Below are 22,517 nucleotides of genomic sequence, written 5' to 3'. Positions count from 1 at the left end.
AACTTAGCATGCGTTCTTAAGCAAGATTGTACTTGCTTAATAATACATGTAAGACTACAAGTAAAAGAGCAGGCTCAAGAATTCCAAATGATCCACATGTATTTTATTTATAAGACCTTGAGCTTTGTTTCCTGTGGATACTCACTTATTGGACATCAAGGTGGGAATGGTCAGAAACTAGACAGATAGAGGCCCTTACAAGACTACTAGCTTTCTAGCCCTTAGATTGGGAGAATGTGGGCCTCCCTACAAGGCAGATAAACAGTGAAGCAAAAGATCTGGGATTTTATCTTGGCTCCAAATCTCAAATCTCACTCTCTGTGTAATCTTAAGTAATTCTTCACTGGAACCTGAAGTTTTGCATGTTTTAACTGTGTCAACATTTCTAATACCAGTAATCTGTTCCATGGTGAAAGACACAGAACAGCTCAGGCAAGAATGCCCAGACTTGCAAGTCTGTTAACCAACTACATTATGACTGGATTTTGTTATGACATTTTGATATGATGGGGGCATTGGTACCTATTCAAGCATAAAATTTTATAGACAGATAACCTTGGGATGCAAGATTTCTCCCAGAAGTTCTAACCTAGGTTGTTCAATAATAACTGCTTCACACTTTTCTCATTTAAAGCATCCCTTCTTCTGCTTGAAACTATAATTACACTGGGATGGGCTGAGAGTTACCACTCAGCCAGCCTTCATCTGGGAAGCTTAAGTACAATTATTAGTAAAGTAAAGATTTTTATTCTTTTGGAAACATGTATCTTTTATATTATTCTTGCAATTAATCTCCAATTTCAGCATCACCAATTATTTAGTGAGTACTGCTGTTATTTGATAGAGTTCTAATCTTAAAATAGGAGAAAATGACTTGATTCTACCCAGGATATAGTGTTTTGCTAACATTGCCATTATCATCATTGCAGAGAACCCATTTATAAGGTTAGGCTATTGTGAAGCAAAGCGGGGAAAATCAAGGTAATTATATAGATATGAGTTTAAATAAATCACTTTTATCTGACATAGTTAGATATTTTGAAGAAAAATGAAGTTTGGAATATGCATTTCACATGATTGTCTAAGTCTTCTATTGGTTTCCAATTCAACCATGACCCAAACAATAGAAGACTGCTACTCACAATAAAAATTTCTAAAAATTAGGTGATTATCCATGATAATATGCCCCAAAGTGAAGTTGTTTCTGAGAAGCTTGTAATCATTGGTGGTTTGGCTAATGAGAAATAAAACATTATTCTTGACCTCAAATTTAATGTTTTTGTAGTATATGTAAGGGGCAAATTTATGACATCAACTGGGCTTTAATAGAAAAAAATTATCAAGAAATTTCCCTGGGAAATTTTATTTTTTTTTTCACTTTCTATTTAGTAATACAGTCCTGATTCATAAAAGAAAAAAAAAGTTCTTTGAAAACCTATTAATCTATTATCATATTGTAGTAGTCTCATGAGAAGCAACTGTGATGATATCACTAGAAATGGTACAAAGAGAAACTGCCTCTAACTCATCACACCTTCCTCAGACAACAGCTTTACTGTTGGAAAAAAACCCAGCATAACACTCTCTGGCACTACACCAAATCACAGGAAAAGGGGCCTGACTTCTCTATGAAAATAACATCTGTCATTAGAGATTACCCCTCTGTCTACAACCTATAAATTTGCTAATGTTTTTGTGAGCAATAAATCAGTGATTTTTGTCTACAATAAATACTTTAGTCATTTATGTAACAAAGATTTGAACTGAACTTAACAGACTTTTCTTACCAGATTTGTCTTACTACCGGCAGCTCCATGGAGATGATTCTTTGTCTACTCATATTCAATAAGCTTGAAAACTAATTCACCTCTACTTTTTCTTTCCCCACAAACTGATCTCTCTCTTTCTCTCTCTCTCTCTCTCTCTCTCACACACACACACACACACACACACATACTCACTTACTCACTCACTCACTCACTCACTCACTCACTCTCAGTTCCCCCTTTCCACTTTCATTTCTGTTCACATGACCATTTTTTCAGGTCACTGAGGCCCAGAATCTTGGGGTCATTTTGACTGATCATGTTTCCCTGTCCATCTGAAAGTTTTATGTTTCAGAAGATAATAGAAAGAAAAAGAGAGGAGGAAAAAAACACAAAGTAAGGGTAAAGAAAGATATTTTGTAATAACCTAAATGGGAAAAGAATTTGAAAAAGAATAGATATATATATATAACTGAATCACTTTGCTATACGCCTGAAACTAACACAACATTGTAAATCAACTATAATCCAATATTAAATAAAAATTAAAGATGACAAGCAAATGTAGTAGGACTATTCACTTCCATCACAAATTAACAATCAAAATTTTTTACTTAAAGAAATTTTAAAAAGTCACTATATTTGATGATTTTCTTCCTTTTCTTCCAAATTTCTGGGTTACTTAAGTTTTAGTCTTAACAAACCAGTATTTTCTCAGCCTTGAGAGTTTGTCTCCAGCATAGCTAACACTTGATTTTACTAGCTATTTAAGTATATGGGGCCAAATAACCTTAAGCTGACTCTTTTTACTTCAGCAACTGAATAAGGCATTGAACAATTCTATTTCCCAGAAAATAAGAGACTTAATAAACAAAAGACAATTATTTTGCAAAAGTCCCTTTCTAGTGAAATTTACCTTGGGCTTGAATGGACTATATTATGAGATTCTTGTTCAAGGGGACATTTTAAAATGAATGTGAACATGTCCTACATTTCTGCTTATACATTTACAGAAGTATAGAGCAATATCAGCAAACACAGGTTGAAATAAACACAATTGACAACTGTGCCTTTCAAGTCTGGAAACTATAACTGGAAGAATATTCCAGCAGAGGTCAGAAGACCAGGATTTTAATTTTAGGCCTGCTGTTAACTGTGTTAGGGGAAGGAAGTCAACTTCAGTTCTTAACTGGAAAAGCAAAATGTTTGAAAAAAGTAGAGTCAACTGGCTTTCTGCCTTTGACATTTTGCAGAGAGCTAAGGGCTTCCCAGGTGGCTCAGTGGTAAAGAATCCATCTGCCAATGCAGAAGCCTCAGGAGACTGGATTCAATCCCTGATCTCTGGGTTGGGAAGATCCTCAGGGGAAAGAAATGGTAATCTACTCCACTATTCTTGCCAGGATAATCCCATGGACAGAGGAGCCTGGCAGGCTACAGTCCATGGGGTTACAAAGAGTCAGAGCTGAGTGACTGAGCACAGGGAGGTCTGTGGGCTTAAATTTATGTGCAGTAAGATTATCTGATTTGCAATCTCCTGTTCCCTACAGAACAAATTCTTTTATCTACATCTGCAAAAGGTCATTGATGGTGGTGATCTGTTGTTTTTCTTACAAAATCACAAGAATTCATCTAGTGTTTATATAAGGCTTATGCAAAATTAAATGTTCTAAAAGCTTAGAACATGAAAGATATTAGTCTATGAGATATAAAGAGAGGGAAAAAGGTAGCACATGAGTGATACGTTTAATAGAAATATAAATAACACTCAAAGTGAACATTTTTCCTCCCCTTTCTGTCAGTCATGTGAGCAGGAGAAAACTCTCACAGCACCACTTCATCCTAAAAAATTCCCACTGCATACAACATAAACTGCACCTTTTCATTAGCTTTAATAAATTATGCAGTGTCTTCAGAAACCAAAGAAATTTAATTCTTCCCCTCTGGCTGACTCCTCTTGTTTGATAGTGTCTCTTGTTTTCTATTCTTTTACAATGTTTAGACTCAGCATCTACGAGGTACTGAATTTGCAGTTTAAAAAGTGGAATAGAAAAAATCCCTTTGAAAATCCACCCTTCCATTCAGTCATTCATTCTTGTAATGAACATTTAGTGAGTATACATAAGATACTGTGATAGATGTTGTAGGAGACGGAAAGAAATTAACAGTGTATAAGGGCAGGATGACATGATGCAGTTATTATCCCCTGTGTATTGCCTAGAGTGTCTGAGCCATAGTGAGCATATAACATAGAAAACACTATTCAGTTGGTGATCACATTGGACAAGTTCACAGTCTCTTCAGTGGGATAGCTGACCTGTTGTTCAGTCGCTCAGTCATGTCTGACTCTTTATGATCCCTTGGACTGCAGCACTCCAGGCTTCCCTACCCTTCACTCTCCTGGAGTTTGCTCAAACTCATATCCATTAAGTCAGCGATGCCAACCAACCATCTCATTCTTTGTTATCCCTGTCCCTTGCCCTCAATCTTTCCCAGCATCAGGTTCTTTTCCAGTGAGCTGACTCTTCACATCAGATGGCCAAAGTATTGGGTCTTCAGCTTCAGCATCAGTCCTTGTAATGAATATTCAGGGTTGATTTCCTTTAGGAAATTGCCTGGTTTGATCTCCTTGCAATCCAAGGGACTCTCAAGCGTTTTCTCCAGCACCACAGTTTGAAAGCATCAGTTCTTTGGTGCTCAGTCTTCTTTATGGTCCAAATCTCACATCCATACATGACTACTAGAAAAATCATAACTTTGACTATACAGACCTTTGTCAGCAAAGTGATGTCTCTGCTTTTTAATACATTGTCTAGGTTCATCACAGTTTTTCTTCCAAGGAAAAAGTGTCTTTTAATTTCATGGTTATCACCCCTTATTTAGGAATTCCCTGGTGGCTCAGATGGTAAAGAATCTGCTTGCAATGCAAGAGACCCAGGTTCAATCCCTGGGTTGGGAAGATGCCCTGGAGAAGGAAATGGCAACCCACTCTAGTATTCTTGCCTTGGAGAATCCCACGGACAAAGGAGCCTGGCGGGCTACAATTCACAGGGTCACAAAGAGTTAGACATGACTAAGCACTCATCCCTTATTTATATCTTCATTTGAACCCCAGATTGTCATTAAACAATAATTTTTTCCTTCTTTTTACTTCCCATGGGACTCACCTCGATCTTGGTTCCGATGACGTTTCCAGTAGAGTAGAATTGAGATTAAGACCAGAAGAATTACCAAGGAGACGATGCTTAACAGCAGTGGAACTGAAAACCAAAAGCCTGTGGATATTGATAGGAAAAAAGGAAAAACTAGTGATAAGGGGAAGCTGTAGAGGCAAAAAAGTAATAAAGAGATAGTTGTAATGAGTTTTTACTAGAGTTGTGCTTTTGATGAAAATTATTCTTATGTATATAAAGGTCTACATTCATGACCTTATATTATTTTAATAGCATTTACATAATAATAATAAACATGTTTTATGTGGTTAATATGTAGTAAGAGCTTTGAATGTGTTACCTCCTTTAATCCTCAAAATAGCTTGAGTTAGGTATTATTAATACTATCATCTAACAGATTAAAACAACAATTGAGGCTCAGAGAAGTTGGGTAAGCCCCAAATCAGTGTAGTAATTGGTAGAACAAGGCTTGGTCAGAGGTCTGTTTGCCTTCAAAGCACATAATCTTTGCCATACTGTCCATTAAAGTAATGTGTTTATTTAGGAATTTTTGGAAAATATAGAAAAATATAAAGGAAAAATAATGACTCTCATGATTCTAGCCTCCAGGAATAATTCATCTCCATGTTTTAATTGTGTTCCTTCTAATCAATGTCTTTGTTATTCAACTTCTTTCTAGTAGTCAGTAAATGCAACTTAGCCTAAATATCAGTTCCTCAGTGTTACTGTGTAATACAAAGTCAGAAAAAGCACTGATTTGGGAGTCTCTGGCATCTTCTCCATACCTTTATAATGGGATCTGTCATGTCATAATTTAACTGAGCACCTTCAGATTGGTCTCACTAGTGCTAGACACTAGTTAAGAGTTCAGATTTGTCTTCAATAGATCTAGTACTTGACATAATGGTTTAACTGTGAAAGATTTTTAGTAAATGCTTGCAGAATAAACAAATATACAAATGATATATAAATGTTATAAATGATAATAAGTCCATTTTTCTTGGCACTCTTGGAAAAGAAGACATGTTCCTTTTCAGATTCTTGCTTTTTAGGGAAATTTACCCTTCACCTTGGCAAAATCTGAGGATCTTGTCATAAATGTCCAAATCTAACACCACAAACATCTTGACCAAATTTACTTAACGTTTACTTTTTGATTAGTTTGCTTTTTCAAGGACCCCAGAAATGACTATAGGACATGTTCATTAGAGACTATCTGGGCTTCCCAGGTGGCGCAGTGGTAAAGAATCCTCCTGCCAATGCAAGAGACATCAGGGTTTGATCCCTGAGTTGGAAAGATCCCCTGTAGCAGGAAATGACAACCTGCGCCAATATTCTTGGCTGGAAAATTCCATGGACAGAGGACCCTGGTGGGCTACAGTCCATGGGGTCGCAAAGAGTTGGACATGACTGAGCAACTGAGCACGTGACAATGAGGCATGAACTTTTCGGGGTTCACAATGTACCCTGAAAAAAGCAGCAATATCTTTCTATAGGAGGCTTGTTAACGGAGCGCCTCATCCAGAGTCAGTGCTTCAAAACTACGCAGAGAAAAGTGACTCTGGCTGCTGTCCCTGAAGTGTCTTGCCTCTAAGACCACTCCTTTTCTTATTCTCTCTCCCATCAGCTTTACCTCTTGTATCAATGAGACTCAGAGATAGCAGTTTAGATGGAAATACAAGACAGCAAAAGAGGTCCTGAGCGGGAGGCAATTTATTTTAAAATGGGGTTGGGAAAATTCAGATTGGCCTCTTTCCTGAAAGATCTATTGCCCCTTTCCCATAGTGTAGATTATGCAAAGGTTTCGCCCCAGATGTGACTGCTTCCAGGAAAACATTGTAATCCCTCTAGACTGAGCTGATGCTCCTTCTCTGCATTCTCAATCTTCCCATGTTATACCACAGAATTCTTTTTTTTTTTTTTCCCTTTTATCAGTGAATGGTTTGTTGCAGGGTCAAGTGAGGAGAATGGGTGGCCCCTACTCAAAAACCCCAAACTCCTACCATAGCTTTCTTATTGAAGCATTTAACCTGCATTTTTACAACTACCCAGCTCCTTCTGCATTCCTTCCTGGGCTAGAAGCTTCCTGTGTTTGGGGACTGAGTCCTTGCTGTCACATTTCTGGCATAACAAATACTCAGGAGCACAGAAGAATTAATCAATGGATGGATCTCAGTAAAAGCATTCAGTGTGTGAGCAACAGACCACAATTGCCAAAGCAATAAAATAGGCTATACTAGCTTCCTCAACTCCGTTTTTCTTTCCCTACTTATCCAATTCTCTGCCTTATCAGCTTCTCTGCTAAGAGGCCAACAAGCTCTGCAGAGCATGCACCACCTTGCAGGTGTATGTCCACAAACGTACCACAGAAAATCTCTCTTACCTTTGTTCACAGTTTCCCTGTAGTCGGTCACAGTCCCCAGGTGTAGCACCTGGCAGATCACATCCTTCCCCACCTGCCTCTTGGGGTCTTTGATCTGGAGGATGCTGATGACAGATGTTGTTCCATTGGGGTGTGAGACTATCTTGGTACTGTTCTCAATCCCTGACCCAGAGACTTTCCAGGAGATCATAGGGGCTGGGCGAGCATTGGCAGAGCAAGTGATATTTAGGTGATCTTCAGATAATTTATAGTGAAGAAATACTGTGGGCTGTACTGGGACAAAAAAAAAAAATGATCTGCCATCAGTTATAAAATCCAGTGTGAGTCCCACACTCTCCTCAGAGAGATGAGAGAAAGATCTTTACAGAAACACAATGGGCTAGAGAGCTAATGTGGCACATCCAGTCCAAACTAGGGCTTTCTCTTCCCGTCTAATTCTCTGAACAGCAGGGTGGAGACTGGCCTATACAACCCTGTGACAAGAATGATCCTCTATGGAGTCTGTCTCTAAGAGAATTAGCTAGATGGACAGAGGGTACCTTTCCTCCCAAACAGTGCAGAGAATAATTTTCTTTTCTCTTTTGTGGGCAATGCAGTATCTCTGCCTTCTTCTGGGTATCCCTCTCAAGTAGCTGGACAACATCTATCAATCAGCACCTCCACCCAGGTGGTCTGCACTCCTCAGAAAAGCAGAGCAGTTTCAGAACAGAGAGCCTGTAGAGGGGCTGCCACTTATAAAAAGCCTTTTTCTGTTTGGAACTGGGCCTTAGAGATGATCTATTTCACACTTATGGTGCAGATAGACAAACTCTGGCACAACATGGACAGGACTCTTCTAGGGTCACATGACTCCTAATGGCAATGCCAGGTCTGAACCATGGCACTGCTTAGGGAGAATTTATCCTCACTATGGTCCTTAGTTTACTCTTGATGACAACAGTATTCTTCAGGGCAAAGATAAGAATAAGAGGCATATATAGTATTGTAAAGTAAAATAAAGTAAAAATAAAAATTAAAAAAAAAAAAGAATAAGAGGCATGGAGAAGACTTAGAAAGTCCCTGTTTGAAATACCTATACAAAATGCAAATTATATATTCACAGTCAGTAGTCAGAAAAATTACAGAATGACAGTTGTAAGGACCTTGGAGATCACCTTACAGAGTTAACAGAAAATAAACAGCTTATGAAAAAAGGACATTTTTAGGTCAGCTGTACCCTGTTCCCTTTCAAAAGTCCCTTGACTAATGAGTTCATTTTCTTTGGAATATACAGTTTATCTCTGCTGAGCAAATGCAAACGTCTTTCTATGTCTGGCTTTGAAGCCCACAAGATAATTAAAGGACAGTGCTAAATAAAAGCTTGTCTGTGTTTAGAAGTTCAAGAGGTGGATGGGTGGGAGTAGGCTGGAGGAAATGAGCCTATAGGAGGACTATGGCTCTGTCCAAAGTGCTCAGATTACTAACATCAGTGAGCCCTGGGGGAAGAGAAATAAAAGTAAAGGAGGGCCAGTATGGCTGAAATGGCTAGCCTGTTCTCTGGTGTCTCAAAGAATTACTTGGATGAAAGCTATTCCTTATGGTGAGAAAGTGTCATTGAGGAAAAGAACTACAGAATTACCAGCTAGAAGACACAGAGGAGTCTGCGTTTCAGGCATACAAATTATTCAAAGATCAATGAGTAAAGGAAGAGAGCAAGAGAGAAAGATGAACAAAAAAGAGAAAGGAAACAACAGAAATGAGAAAAATATGACACAAGAAGGAAAAGGAAGAAAATGATGGAAAGAAGGAAATAAGGGACCGTGAAAGGAAATGAGGGAGGGAGGGAGGGAAGGAAAAAGAGCAAAAGAGGAAAAAAATGAAGAGGGAGGAAGGATTGGAGGAAGGAAGAGACACAGAAAAACAGGGAGACAGGAGACAAAGGAATGGGAGAAATAGAAATCAAGAAGAAAAGCCTGATGCAAGATCCTACAGAGACGACTCACGGACAAAATAAGTGAAAGAAACGTGTTATCTGGTGTTGTCCTACCTCCTCTGCATTCTTATTTACTGAGCCTCTCCTTATCTCTTGTCCAATATTCTTGGTGTGTTCAAACTCTCCTTTCAACATTCCCAATAACCCTAAGTTTGGCTTTTCCCTTCTAAAACCACCACCAAGTGTGCATCCTCCAAAGCTACCCCTTATTCCTAGTTCTCAGTTCTTGATCCCAGCTAAGCATCAGTTAACAGGAAAGGAATCCTGTCAAACTAAGCCTCTTAGATTTTAGAAGAATGCTTATTTTTCAGTTAAATCACTAGCAGGCATTGGATATGAAGAACCTCTCTGCTACTTGGCTGCTTATCAATTTTGCGAAAGCTCCGCTGAAGCAAAATGAGAGGGACCCCCATAACTGGCTCCAGTTTAGCCCAATCTGGCTTTGTCCTTAGGTTAAAAAATATGAAAGCTCTTAGGGACCTTAGAGATGATCTATTTCACACTTATGGTGCAGTACACCATGGACAGGACTCTTCTAGGGTCATATGACTCCTAATGGCAATGCCAGGTCTCAACCATGGCACTGCTTAGGAAGAAATTATCCTCACTATGGTCCTTAGTTTACTCTTGATGACAACAGCATTCTTCAGGGCAAAGAAAACTTCAGGCAAGGTTCAACATAGTTCTATGAACTCTCCAAAGAACCATAACCACAGTTACATAATCGGCATGAAAGGCCAAGAGTCCTCCAAAGAACCTTTCTGGGGCTAGGATCCTGAAAGACTAGGTACTACTATCACTACATTTCAAACATTCTTCAAAATAACATTTCAAGATAGAGACAATGTATTCTCAGAGACTCTCACCAAAGAGAGTGAGGCAGGCTATTCCTGAGATCTTTCCAGAACCAAAGGTATTAAAGAGGCACTTGTAACACGCCTCATCTTCCAAGGTGGTATTCCAGAAAGTAATGGTTGAGTTCATGAGTCCCAGCTGGGTGATGTTTATCTTGTCCTTGTAGGCAGGCTGGACTACAACCCCATGGTTCTCGCTGTAGGTGATCATGTTTTCTGGGCTTACAGCCTTGATTTTTTGCCATGTCACAATCAAAACTTCCTGGGGATTTTGCAGAGAGCATCTTAAAGAAGCAGGTGTGTTCAGCAGCCCTCTTACATCCTGGGTCACCACTTTCATCATGGAATCATAAAAGAACATTTATATTTTATATTTTAATACATACACAAATATACATTTTTGATTTAAAAAATGCATGTTCAAAGTCAAATTTAGAAAGAAAGAAAAATACAAAAAGTAAAACATTTACCTACCTTCCTGATGTTGCTAGAGAAATATAAGTTCAAATATGTTTGTTCAGTCTTTAAGAGTAGCAGAGTAGAAAAATAAGAAAGCAAACTCCCAGTGACCAGAATTTACATGAAGAATCCCTGTAGGCTGGAAATTAGGTGAAATGAGGTTGATGATGGAAACTGCCAGATAGGACAGAAGTATCACCAAGTGAGTTTATGCCTGGAACAGTAACAGTTAGGAATAAGAAAGGGCCAATGGACAATATGCAGTGATTAGTTTAAGTGAAGAAGTTACAGCAGCCCTATACATTCCACACACACATCTGAAAAGGAAGGGGCAACAGTAGTGATGTCTGCCGTGAGTAAGCAGTGGTAAATATAGGCACATGGACAGAGAGATGTACAAGACAATGCTCCAGGAGGCTGATAGCACCAGAGAGCTTTGACAACCAAATTACAATCTATACAGTCCCCCATTTTTACTGAATGTAGTACAGAATATTAGGTATGGCAATAATTTCTTCCCCCTCCAAGGCTGGCTACTCATATTGATAACGATGGATGACTCAATGGGAAATCTCAATACAATAATAGACAAACACTTGAGTATGCTAACCTAACACAATGATAGAGGAATAACAAATTCTACAAATGAATAAATAAACATTTTTACATGAACAAATGTGATGTCTTAAATGTGAAAAGGAACCAGCACTGTAAACAGTAGAATCCCAGGGGCGGCAGAGCCTGGTGGGCTGCCGTCTATGGGGTCGCACAGAGTCGGACACGACTGAAGCGACTTAGCAGCAGCAGCAGCAGAGATGTATAAAATGAGAAATATAACCTCTTTTCACAATCTGGCTGCCTTAGCAGAATGAGTATCACTGAAGACTAAATGAGTAAGTAGGAAGACCAGATCATAGAATTCTTCCAGAATTGGAAGGGTTAAAAATACAGAAAAGATTAAAGAAATATTGAAAGACTGATATTTCAATATTAGTCCAAGTAAGATTTTTAAAAGGAAAGAGAAGGGGAAATGGAAGACAAAAACACTGTAAGAAACAAAAATGTATTTTTCAAAATGATAAAAGGAGGAATCTGGAATAAGATATATCCCTCATGAACCTTCATGTGCCTAACAACATAACTCTGAAATATATCAAAAGCTAATAGAACTACAAAGGAAAATGCATAAATCTGTAATCATAATGGGAGAATTTTTCACTGTTCTCTCAGAATTTTCACTTCCATCTATTAAAAAATAAGTAAAGAAATCAAATACAAGGATATAGAAGACTTTAAAAACAAATATTTGTACATGTAATATGTGCATATGAGTATGTATTTATAAAACTTTACCCAAAAGAAAACATACATGTTTTTCAAACCACATGTGAAACATACCCTCAAATTAAACTTGAAGTAGTATACCAAAAAAATGACCTTGAACTCAGTCCATAATGCAATAAAATTAGAAATTTACATACTTTTGTCTCCTTAATTACACCAGAAATCATAACAAAAGTTATAAATCACTATAAATGATAATAAGAATATATTAAAATCTGTAGAGGCTTATAAAGCAGCTATCAGGGGGAAATATTTAATCCTAACTTAATTTGTTGGGAAACAGGAAAGACTGAAAAATGAATACCTACATGCATTCAAAATTCCCACACACCAAAAGTTGATAAAAGGAGTGAATTAATAAAGTTAAAAGCACAAATTAATAGTACGCAAAATACTGACTTAAAACACCAAAATCTTGCTTTTTTTAAGACTAATAATACAGATAAAATGACTAGAGTAATTAGAAAAAAAGAATATATGCTCTACAACATCAAGAATGAACATGGGCATAGCAACAAATACAAACTGACACCGCCATTCCCATTTTAGTGAGGTACACTCTTGATAGTTACAAAAAATTCTAGGGGAATAGCTGTTGTTATACGGGATTTCCTAAAGGTTTGCTAAGTGCAGAGCATAGATTTGAATAAATTGCTGCTTTTAGAATAGAGGGTAAAAAGGGGATCAAAACTAGAGTTTTAACTTCTAGGGTGATTTTTCTCTTTGACTATGCAAGACATAATTTAATGGAAAGTTTACAATTATTTGCTGCTTATATGAAATTCCATTTAGGGTACCCCAGTTGGTAAATCCTGAGCTACACATGGTGTGAAGCATCCCTTCTGCACCCCTGTGAAGGCTGATGACTATAGTACACACCACATTGTTGTGAAAGTTGCTCAGTCATATCCGACTCTTTGCAACCCCATGGAATATACAGGTCATGGACTTCTCCAGGCCTGAATACTGGAGTGGGTAGCCTTGCCCTTCTCCAGAGGATCTTCCCAACCCAGGGATTGAACCCAGGTCTCCCGCATTGCAGGCGGATTCTTTACCAGCTGAATCACGAGGGAAGTCCAAGAATACTGGAGTGGGTAGCCTATCCCTTCTGCAGCAGATCTTCCCAACCCAGGAGTTGAACTGGGGTCTCCTGCATCGCAGGCGGATTCTTTACCAACTGAGCTATCAGAGAAGCCCATAGTACACACCACGCAAAAGGTAATAAAAGGCCAGCAGTAAGTGAGGTGTGGTCTCCTATGGAACCAAGGAGAAAGGTCTGGCAGAAGTAGGAAATTCAGCAGATAAGTGGACAGCACAGGTGTGTTTTATATAATAGACTATGTGAACCCATGTAGCTTTCATATTTCACTATTTTTAATATTTTGCTGTAAGAGGGATACACCCAGTTTTAAGGCTTATTGCCAGATTACTTGCCCTAGAGGCCAAGTTCATTCTTGTTCCACCACGCATTCCCATGTCTTCACACACATAAGGAATTATTATTTTAAACATTATGCACTTTAGTAGGTGAAAAATGATGTCTTAATTCAGAAAGAATTTTTTTTCATGTCTGGTTTTATCTGTGAAAAGTTTCTTAATATTAAAGTTTTTGAAAACAAAAATTTGGAAAGCAGAAAGAACCACTCCCAGTCTTCCAAACAAATTACACGGTTAAATAATTCATGCAGACAAATGAACACAGCATAGATAAGAGTGGTCAGGTGTCCACTCCAGAAACTGTGTTTCCTGGATTCCACGCAGGGGAATTGAGTATCTTTACCTTGTGCCCTGCATAACATCAGTGCTGCCAAGAACCAAATCAGTTGGAAGGTAGACAGATGACAGACGAGCCTTCTGAACACCTGAAGACAGAGAGCAAGTACAGAAATGGGCATTTGAATGCGGACAAGCTAAGGGGGCTTCAGTCTAATTGCTGTATCAGGAAAAATAGCAGCTCAAGTTTTAACCGCTGGAAGCCTTTGGTTTTGTGGAAGCAGAACCAGGGACTATAAAATAGAAGAAATAACAGAGGGTGCTTAGGATGGGACGGGAAAAGCAGCCATGCGGTTCTTTTGTTAGGGCCATTCCTAGCAATTTAGGGCTGTGCTCCCAAAGCCACCACTGTCAAGACTGCTGAGAAAACAAACTGCCAAAAATATACCCAGAAAACACAGACTGCAAATGTTGAAGAACATTTACTCCCCAAATAATCCAAATAATATTAAAAACGTAACTCAGGTGTAACCACTTTGCAGAACATGCCTTGATATTTGCTGAGGGAGATTTTCCTGCAAATTCTGCACAATTTCTATAAATTGTACCTTTTAAAACCAGTATTTGGCTTTTTTTCTTTCCCCTTGCTTTATTTTCATGTGTCTGGGCAGAAACCCTTGGCCTTGTGTGTGTGTGTTTGTTTTTCTTTTTTTAACAAATCATTGTAGTATTTAAGAGAGTATTACTCTGGGAATCATTTTGCTATGAAATGAAGAGTGGAATGGAGACAGATTACTCCGCAGCAGTCCCACAGTCTTGGTCTACATTAGCGTGTTCATTGTAAGGTAAATTTTCCCTATATTTCTATATTTTTCTATAACTGAGGTGTTTAAGAAATGTAGATTTCCCTGTATCTTTCTTTAACTGAACTTCAGTTTTATTTCATGTTACTATTCTACTAGAGGTAGAGACTAAATTTCAGTGAATGTTACATAATCTCTGTCTGATAGTTCAATTCACTGTCACTTCAGAATTGTCCCAGTCTCTGGCACTGCATCCAGTCTTGGGACAGGACTATTAACCCTTGGTTACAACCATCTATTCATCTTGGCATTGTGCTCCCCTCAAGTCATCCTCTGGATAATCAGTTTGTGCAATTAAATCCTGCGCTTACAGGGTGTTCTCTCATGCTTCCCAATTCTCTGGATTCTGTGCCCCTGGATCCTTCCTATGCGGAACAAAGGAGAATTATACAAGGGTCTCCACCTAGACTCCTGTGTATCTATCCGTCTCTGTTTTACTGTTCCCTTGCCATGGTGGATAGGCTTGCCTCTTCCCACAGTTGCCTCTAGGAAAGCAAGGAACAGCTATTTTCTGTTCTTTGATTTCAACACCTACCTGTAAGTTCTGTTCACCATCCTCCTAAACTCCCCACTCCTGGAGCCAGGCACAGAGTATCCTTCTCAGGACACAAACCAATGCTAATCAGTCTCTCTTTGCTCTCCCAGCCTAGGGTCAGAAAAGCTGCCTCCTCCATCACCTTGTATTCTGCCCATCAGCTTTTTCTTGGATGAATGCCTGTCCTTGGTCTTTCATCATTTAGGCTTTTAAAACTCAAATGCTTAGGCTCTTGTTATTTCAAAACCTTGGCTTCTGAAACCAGAAGTTTTCTTTGGCATTCTGATTCCACACCATCACGCCACATGGAAATCCAGGTTCTAGTAAAGGCTGTGATGAGGAATGCAAATAGTTTTAGCTCTCAGAGTAAAAATCTGTATTTTAGGATAAGAGAAAAAGCAGACACACACCAAAACACAAGATGTGGGAACTGGGAGACAGTAACATTTAAGAAACAGAAGCACAGTGATTGAGGTGAAAAGAATTAGAAAGAAAGCCTTGCTATTAATTAGGCACACATTTCTTCTGGCCAATTTGAATTCAGGCTAGCACAAATACTAGGTGTGTAAGCTTAGACAAATCATTTTACCTCTTGGAGATACAGAAAAAAAATAGTACCAATCTTCTCTGTTAACAAGGTTAAATGAGATGGTATATGTAAAGTTCCTATAAAGTGACTGATACAAATAAACACTAAATCAATGTAGCCGTTATCTCATTAGGTTGCTGTCTGTATCTCACTATTTGCTAAACCCAGAGTAGGCAAGACGTGAGTGGGGAAGCTGGAAGAAGATACAAAGACCATAGGAACTGCAGACATTCTTTATTCAGCGTGGCAAGGCAGACGGGCTTTACTCTACTGGCTGACACAGCAGCAATGACCATGCAGCTCAATGCAACTCGCTTCAACTTGATTCTCCTCGAGCTTTTTAGGTGGGACTTATATAGGGCCACACCATGATGCCTGAGTGCAGCGCCACAAACAATCCCAGCTGCAGGATTTGAGCGGAGTGAGGCGAAAGCCTGATCACTGACACCTGGCCAATTGTTCACTCCCTACATTCCACCCCTTCAGGGTCTCTCGCCACACAATCTACGTGCCCATCTTCCACGATATTCCCTTGGCGAGTAACCTCCACAGGGGCGACTCTACCCCTGAGGAGTCTCTCATTTAGGACCCACAAAACCTCCCGACAGGTGCTGGGCCCACCCCTTCAAAGAGGGGATCTTTGGGATCTTCACTGCCCACCAACATGATTACACTTTCCTAAATCTGAGGACATAACCTTTACAGTACGCTGTTAGCACATCATAGGACACAGCCTTTATAGTACACTGTTCTCTGTATCTCAAGGTCATAAGCCATATCATCAGCTCATGTAACCACCCATATCTCTTGCTATCGGTGCTTAAACTGCTGCTCTGGTTTCAGTTGCCAATGGCCTTGCTAGTAAGTGGGGATAGGCAGTCTCATCAAGGCCATGCTTCTCTTACTCCAGCATATGCAGACACTGCTCTAGCTCTTCTCCTCTCTTTGAAACTTACACACTTGCACGGCATCATGGCACTATCCATATTCGCCTTCAGGGCAGTCAGGAAAAGGCACCCCACGGTGCCAGCGGCAGTCCATGCCACCTTGTCTGGCAAGTGGGAACTCATCTCCTGTAACACCTTTTCAGTGCTAGCAGGTGAACCATCCACCGCTTCCCTGCTGACTCTCCTGTGGAGCCTCAGGATCCTCTACCTGCTGGGTATCCTGCCAACTATGCCAGTTGTCTCACTGTATCTCACTATTCATTGAACCCAGGGTAGGCAAGGCATAAGTGTAGAAGCTGGAAGAAGCTGCAAGGAGTCATAGGAACTGCAGACATTCTTTATTCACCATGGCAAGGCAGACACGCTTTACTCTCTGATGGCTGACACAGCAGCAACAACCAACATTTGACTCAGTTTTACTCTCCTAGAACCTTTTAGGCGGTGCTTATATGGGGCTACACCATGAGGTATGTGTGCGGTACCACAAATGATCCCAGCTGTAGGACGCGAGTGGAGTGGGATGAGAGAGCCTGACCACCACAACCTGGCCAATTGCTCTCTCCCTAAAGCTACTCTGAGAATTAATTAAGCATTTAAAGTACTTAATACAGTGCTTAAGATATGGTAAATGCCAGTATGTGTTACATAGCTTAAAAAATTCATTAATTAGATCACACGATAATGGAAGTAGAGAAGTCCACTTATAACCCTTGACAAGAGGGCCAGAGTCTAGAGACCTGGGTCTTACCTGACAGCTGTCCATCTGGCAGCTACACTGCCCCTGCCCTGAAAATTGTAGGTTCAAATCCTGAAGCTGCCACAGTCATATGGACTTGGAAAAACTCACCTGTCTGCCTGTTTATTTGTAAAACTGGGTAATAACTCCTTTGAAGGACAGTGGTGAAGATTAAGAGTACCTGGCACTCAGTAAACACTAGCTTAGAGGCCACCATTCTTTGTTAAGGAAGACAATAACTGTGTAGTCTAGCCAATAAACCATACGCAAAAAAAATTACCTTGAGGCATTACTTGTATTTAGATTTTTTAATTATTATTTTATATCAGTTACCAGTGTAATTGAAAATCCTCTCCTTCCTTCATTTTGTCATATACCTAGATCCTGGATAACAAAATGCCTGTTTCTCACGGATACCCTGGGTTTTAACTCTGATTTATCCGATCCTTTTGACTTCCCACGGCAAAGGCCCAGAGGATGCAGAAAGAGGCTGAAGCATCACAGGGGAGCCAGCCTGATCCTGAAATTCTGCAACCCCAGCCCAGATTTCGGGACCAAAATGGAGCCAATACAGCACCCTCTATCCACGCAGCCAGCGTCCGCCTCCAGGCCCATTTCCTCTCCAAGGATGTCAGTGATCGATCGGAAAAGCGTCTCCGGAGCCTGCACCTGGCAGCATCCTGTTTCCAGTTTACCGCGACAGAATCGCACCCCTAGGAATGGAAGTATGGCCTATAAAGCCCGCTTTGGAAGGCAAGATCCGCTTCTCTGCAAGGTTCAGAACTGAGAGGAAAGCGCAAGCGGGAATCCCAGCTCTGAATCAGAGAGGGGAAAGCCGCAGCCTAGCAGTTCGCAGCCTAACATCGCCCCCAGGGCCACCGGAGAGGAGTCGCCCAACCTGCCCCTGTTTCCCTCGCCTGGCCCAGCTCACCAGACACTCCATCCTCGCTCCTGGCCGCGCAGGTTATTTGATAGCTGCTGGGAAGCCTGGAGGGATCTCACACCGGACCAGGCAGAGCCCTTCCAGTTTCGCGGAGCGACGACGCCTTGCTCCCCACGGACTCGCTGCTTAACTCCTCCTCCGCCCCGGCTCCGGCCCCGCCCCCGCTGGGCGCCTACCTCTACCCGCCCACCCCTAGTCCCCAGCGCAGAGGTATAAAGGGAGATTAAATAGTACTCATCTTTTCCGATCTTCAATGAATTCCCCATTTTTATAGGCTGCAACTGGTAAGACTGAGCAAGTGTTTGGGAAAAGATAGTTTCCATTTTCATTGTACAGACAAAGAAAGGGAAAGGAGGGGGTGGGAAGACAGGAATCGCCTCACTGCGTGGTGCTTGCAGGAATGACAGGCTGCATTGTGGACCACGCAAGCATGAAGTGATTTTTGAGAAATGTTACAGTTTCCCCAGTTACCATCTCGGAAAACTCAAATATTTTGAAGCTAAATTTAACCAATAGAAAGTTTGCAAAGCAAATGTGTATTTATTTGTATCCAGAATCAAATTATGTATTTAAACCATCAATGCTGTAATGATCGCTCCTTTATTAATGTGACGTTTTTTGTTTTTTTTTTTTTCTCTGCTGTGAGAAATTTTCTTCCACTTGCATTGATGACGACGATTTTTCTTATTTTAACAAGCTCCGGAGTTCTTGGCTCTTAAACAAAAGACAAATCAATGAAGTGTTCAATTTCTATAGCCTTTTCTGTGTTCCCGACCACCACCCCTGACCACCACACCTACGACAAGGTATTGGGACAGAGCTTCTATTATACTTAAGGCTGCAAATTCCAGGGCAGTAAATAAAATAATAACTGATTTTTTTTTCCCAGAAAAACAAACAGTGAAAGGACTAAAATATTCATGGAGTGGCAAACAAGATACATAAGAAAAAGGTAATTTATATAGCGAAATTAAAGGTCAAATTAAGGAAACTAAAAGAAAACTCTTGAAGCTTCAAACATGACAAGTAGAGACACCACCAAAAAGAATCAAAGTGACTTTAAATGTCACAAAGCAGCGCTGGATGCAAGAAGGCAATGAGTTAACTTTCACAATATGGAAGAAAAAATAACTTTGAACTCTACTTTGTCTTTTATAACAACTACCACAAAAGTATCATTTTTTTAAATACTTAAAATTTTTTTTATTAAATGTGTTGTTCACAAGGTGAAATGCATACATCATGAGCACCCAATATTTGTCATAGAGTGAACACACGTGCATAGCCAGAAGCAGATAAAAACTTACCATTCCCTGTTCATCAGAGCCCGCCCTCTCTTTGACTACCCTTTTCGTCACTGCCACCTTTCCACCACTCTCTTACTTTCAACACCATAGGCTAGACTTATCTGTTTGTGAACTTCATATAAATAGCGTCATAGACAATGTCCTCATTTGTATCTTCGTTCTTTTACTCAACAGTAGATTTGAACATTTATCCATGTTATTGCATGTAATTGTGGCTCACTCATTCTCATTGCTGTATATGATCCCATTCTTTAAATGCCACATTTATTTATCTATACTATTGTTACTAGACATTTGTTTGTTTTCCATTTTAGGGAGGGTTATTTTTAATAGTGTGCTATAAACATTCTTATATGTGACTTTTCCTAAACATATATGTACACCATTTTTAGATTATTCTTTGACGTTGCCAGTTTTATCTTTTTCCATCACTTTATTTTTAAACTTTATTTATTCTTTTTTCCTCCCAAGTACATAGATGATATTTTGTGGGTGATATTTTGCTGGACCTCAATTCTTAAAATCTACTGAAGAACTCTGTCCTAAATTTTATTAGCAAAATATTATAAAATGACAGGATGAAAACAATATTTTGTTAAGCATAGAAATTTCAGAAATTATATTGAGATTCTCCTTTAAAATATTTTCAAAAGAAGTATTCTATAAAAAAGAAAAAATTAGTCCAGGCAGATGCTTTATGGAAAGATAAGCAGAAAAGATAACTCATCAAAACTTATAACTGCCCAAAAAAAAAAAAAGCAAATTCCCCAAAATTGTATGTTTATAATTAGATAATTTAATAATTCACATCTTCATGGAAGGGATTAAGAAGATAATGAGATTTTGAGAGATAAGTGAGAATTTTGCCAAGATGTATATGTTTAGGAAATAGACATAAAAATGTAATACAAGATGGAAAAAATTCTGAAAATGACAGATTGGTCATAAGAATTTTAAAATTGACGTTTTAACAATGTAAAGCCTTTCAATTCATAAACATGGAATGTTTCATTTGTTGTGTTTTCTCTAATTTCTTTCATTAATGTTTTATAGTTTTCACTTTAACTTTCAACCAATGAAGACCTACCATATAGCACACGGAGCTACACTCAGTGTTCTGTAATGAACTCTGCATATGTGCTAAGTCAATTCAGTTGTATCTGACTCTGTGACCTCATAGACTATAGCTCACCAGGCTCCTCTGTCCACAGGATTCTTCAGGCAAGAATACTGGAGTGGGTTGTCATGCCCTCCTCCAGTAATGACCTATATGAGAATCTAAAAATGAGTGGGTATGTGTATGTGTATGATTTATCCGCTTTGCTGTACAGCCAAAACTAATACAACAGTATTTCCAATAAAATTTTTAAAAAATTATAGTTAATTTACAGTGTTGTGTTAGTTCAGGTGTCCAGCAAAGTGATTCATTTATATATACTATACTATACATACATACATACATATGTGTGGGCTTTCATAGTGGCTCAGATGGTAAAGAATCTGCCTGCATTGCAGACCAGGGTTGGATCCCTGGGTTGGAAAGATCTCCTGGAGAAGGGAATGGCAACCCACTCCAGTATCTTGCCTGGAGAATTACAAGGACAGAGAAGCCTGGAGGGCTATAGACAATGAGGGTCACAAAAAGTTGGACACAACTGAGTAACTAACATTTTCAACTTTCATACATATATGTGTGTGTGTATTTATATATACTTTTTCACATTCTTCTCCATTATAGGTTATTACAGGATTCTGAATACAGTTCCCTGAGTTACACAGTAGGTCCTTATTGTTAATCTATTTTAAACATAGTAGTGAATATATGGTAACCCCAAACTTCTAGTTTATCTCTCCCTCTCTGTCCCCGCCGTCACCTTTGGTAACCATAAGTTTGTTTTCCATGTCTGTGAGTCTAACTCTGTTTTGTAAATAAATTTACTTATATTACTTTTTTAGATTCCACATATAAGTGATCTTATATAATACCTGTTTTTCTCTGACTTAATTCACTTAATATGATAACCTACAATTCTTTAACCTCTTTAGTTAGATATATTTCTAAGAATTTTATTCCTTTTGATGCTATTGTAAATGGGATTGTTTTTCCTAATTTTCTTTTTGGAAAATAAAATAATTTGTTGTATAACTTATATGTAGAAACACCAAATTTTTGTCTATTAATTTCATATCCTATAACTATTGAATTTGTTTGTTCCAACAGGTTTTTTTTAGGCGGGGGTGGTTTCTATATGTAAGATCATGCTATCTGCAAAAGGGACAGTTTTACTTCTTCCTTATTGATTGTTATGCTTTTTATTTCTTGCCTAACTGCTCTGGCTAGGACTTCCAGTACTATAGAAGAGACATGCATGGGTCTCCTTGCTTTGTTCCTTATTTTGGAGGTAAATATTTCATTTTTTCATTGTCGAGTGGGATGTTGTCTATGGGCTTTTCACATATGCCCTTAATTATGTTGAGATACTTTCCTTCTATTCCTAGTTTGTTAAGAGTTTTTATCATGAAAGGATGATGAATTTTGTCAAATGTTTTTTCTAGTGTGTTGAGATGATCATATGATTTTTATCCTTTATTCTGTTAATGTGAAGTATCACATTATGGTATATATTACATCCCTGTTATTTATCTTATAACTGAAAATTTGTACCTTTTGACCAGCTTCATCTAATTCCCTCTTCCCCCACCTTCTTGCTGGTGGCAACCACAAATCTGATCTCTTTCACTATGAACTTGTTTGTTTGTTTTTGAAGTATAATCGACTTACAACACTATGCTGGTTCCTAGTGTGCGACATACTGATTCAATATTTCTATACATTACAAAATGTTCACCACAGTAAGTTTAGTTATCATCTAGACCATAAAAAGATTTTACATAATTATTGACTATATTCTCTATACTATGCCTTTCATACCTGT

The 22,517-nt window shown here is 39.0% G+C and overlaps 1 protein-coding gene across 2 annotated transcripts in view; it reads right to left on the bottom strand.

The window, feature by feature from the left end:
* CD200 (CD200 molecule) overlaps positions 1 to 18,375 on the bottom strand; it is a 33,673-nt gene extending 15,298 nt beyond the window's left edge. The window contains exons 1-5 of one of the 2 annotated variants that reach the window (XM_004002915.6): positions 18,263 to 18,375; positions 13,729 to 13,810; positions 10,158 to 10,478; positions 7,320 to 7,592; positions 4,931 to 5,038 (exon numbers count right to left, since the gene is read on the bottom strand). In XM_004002915.6, coding sequence (XP_004002964.1) covers positions 4,931 to 5,038; positions 7,320 to 7,592; positions 10,158 to 10,478; positions 13,729 to 13,810; positions 18,263 to 18,274 — 796 coding nt within the window. In that variant the 5' untranslated portion in view covers positions 18,275 to 18,375. Of the gene's footprint in view, positions 1 to 1,360; positions 7,593 to 10,157; positions 10,479 to 13,728; positions 13,811 to 18,262 lie in introns of those variants that run through there. The other variant, XM_060404300.1, reaches the window with a different exon arrangement.
* Positions 18,376 to 22,517: the final 4,142 nt, after the last annotated feature.

Source organism: Ovis aries, chromosome 1, assembly GCF_016772045.2.
Source record: "Ovis aries strain OAR_USU_Benz2616 breed Rambouillet chromosome 1, ARS-UI_Ramb_v3.0, whole genome shotgun sequence".
Lineage (NCBI taxonomy): Eukaryota > Metazoa > Chordata > Mammalia > Artiodactyla > Bovidae > Ovis > Ovis aries.
Note: the sequence above shows the minus strand (reverse complement) of the source record. Positions and strands in the feature narration are given on the sequence as shown.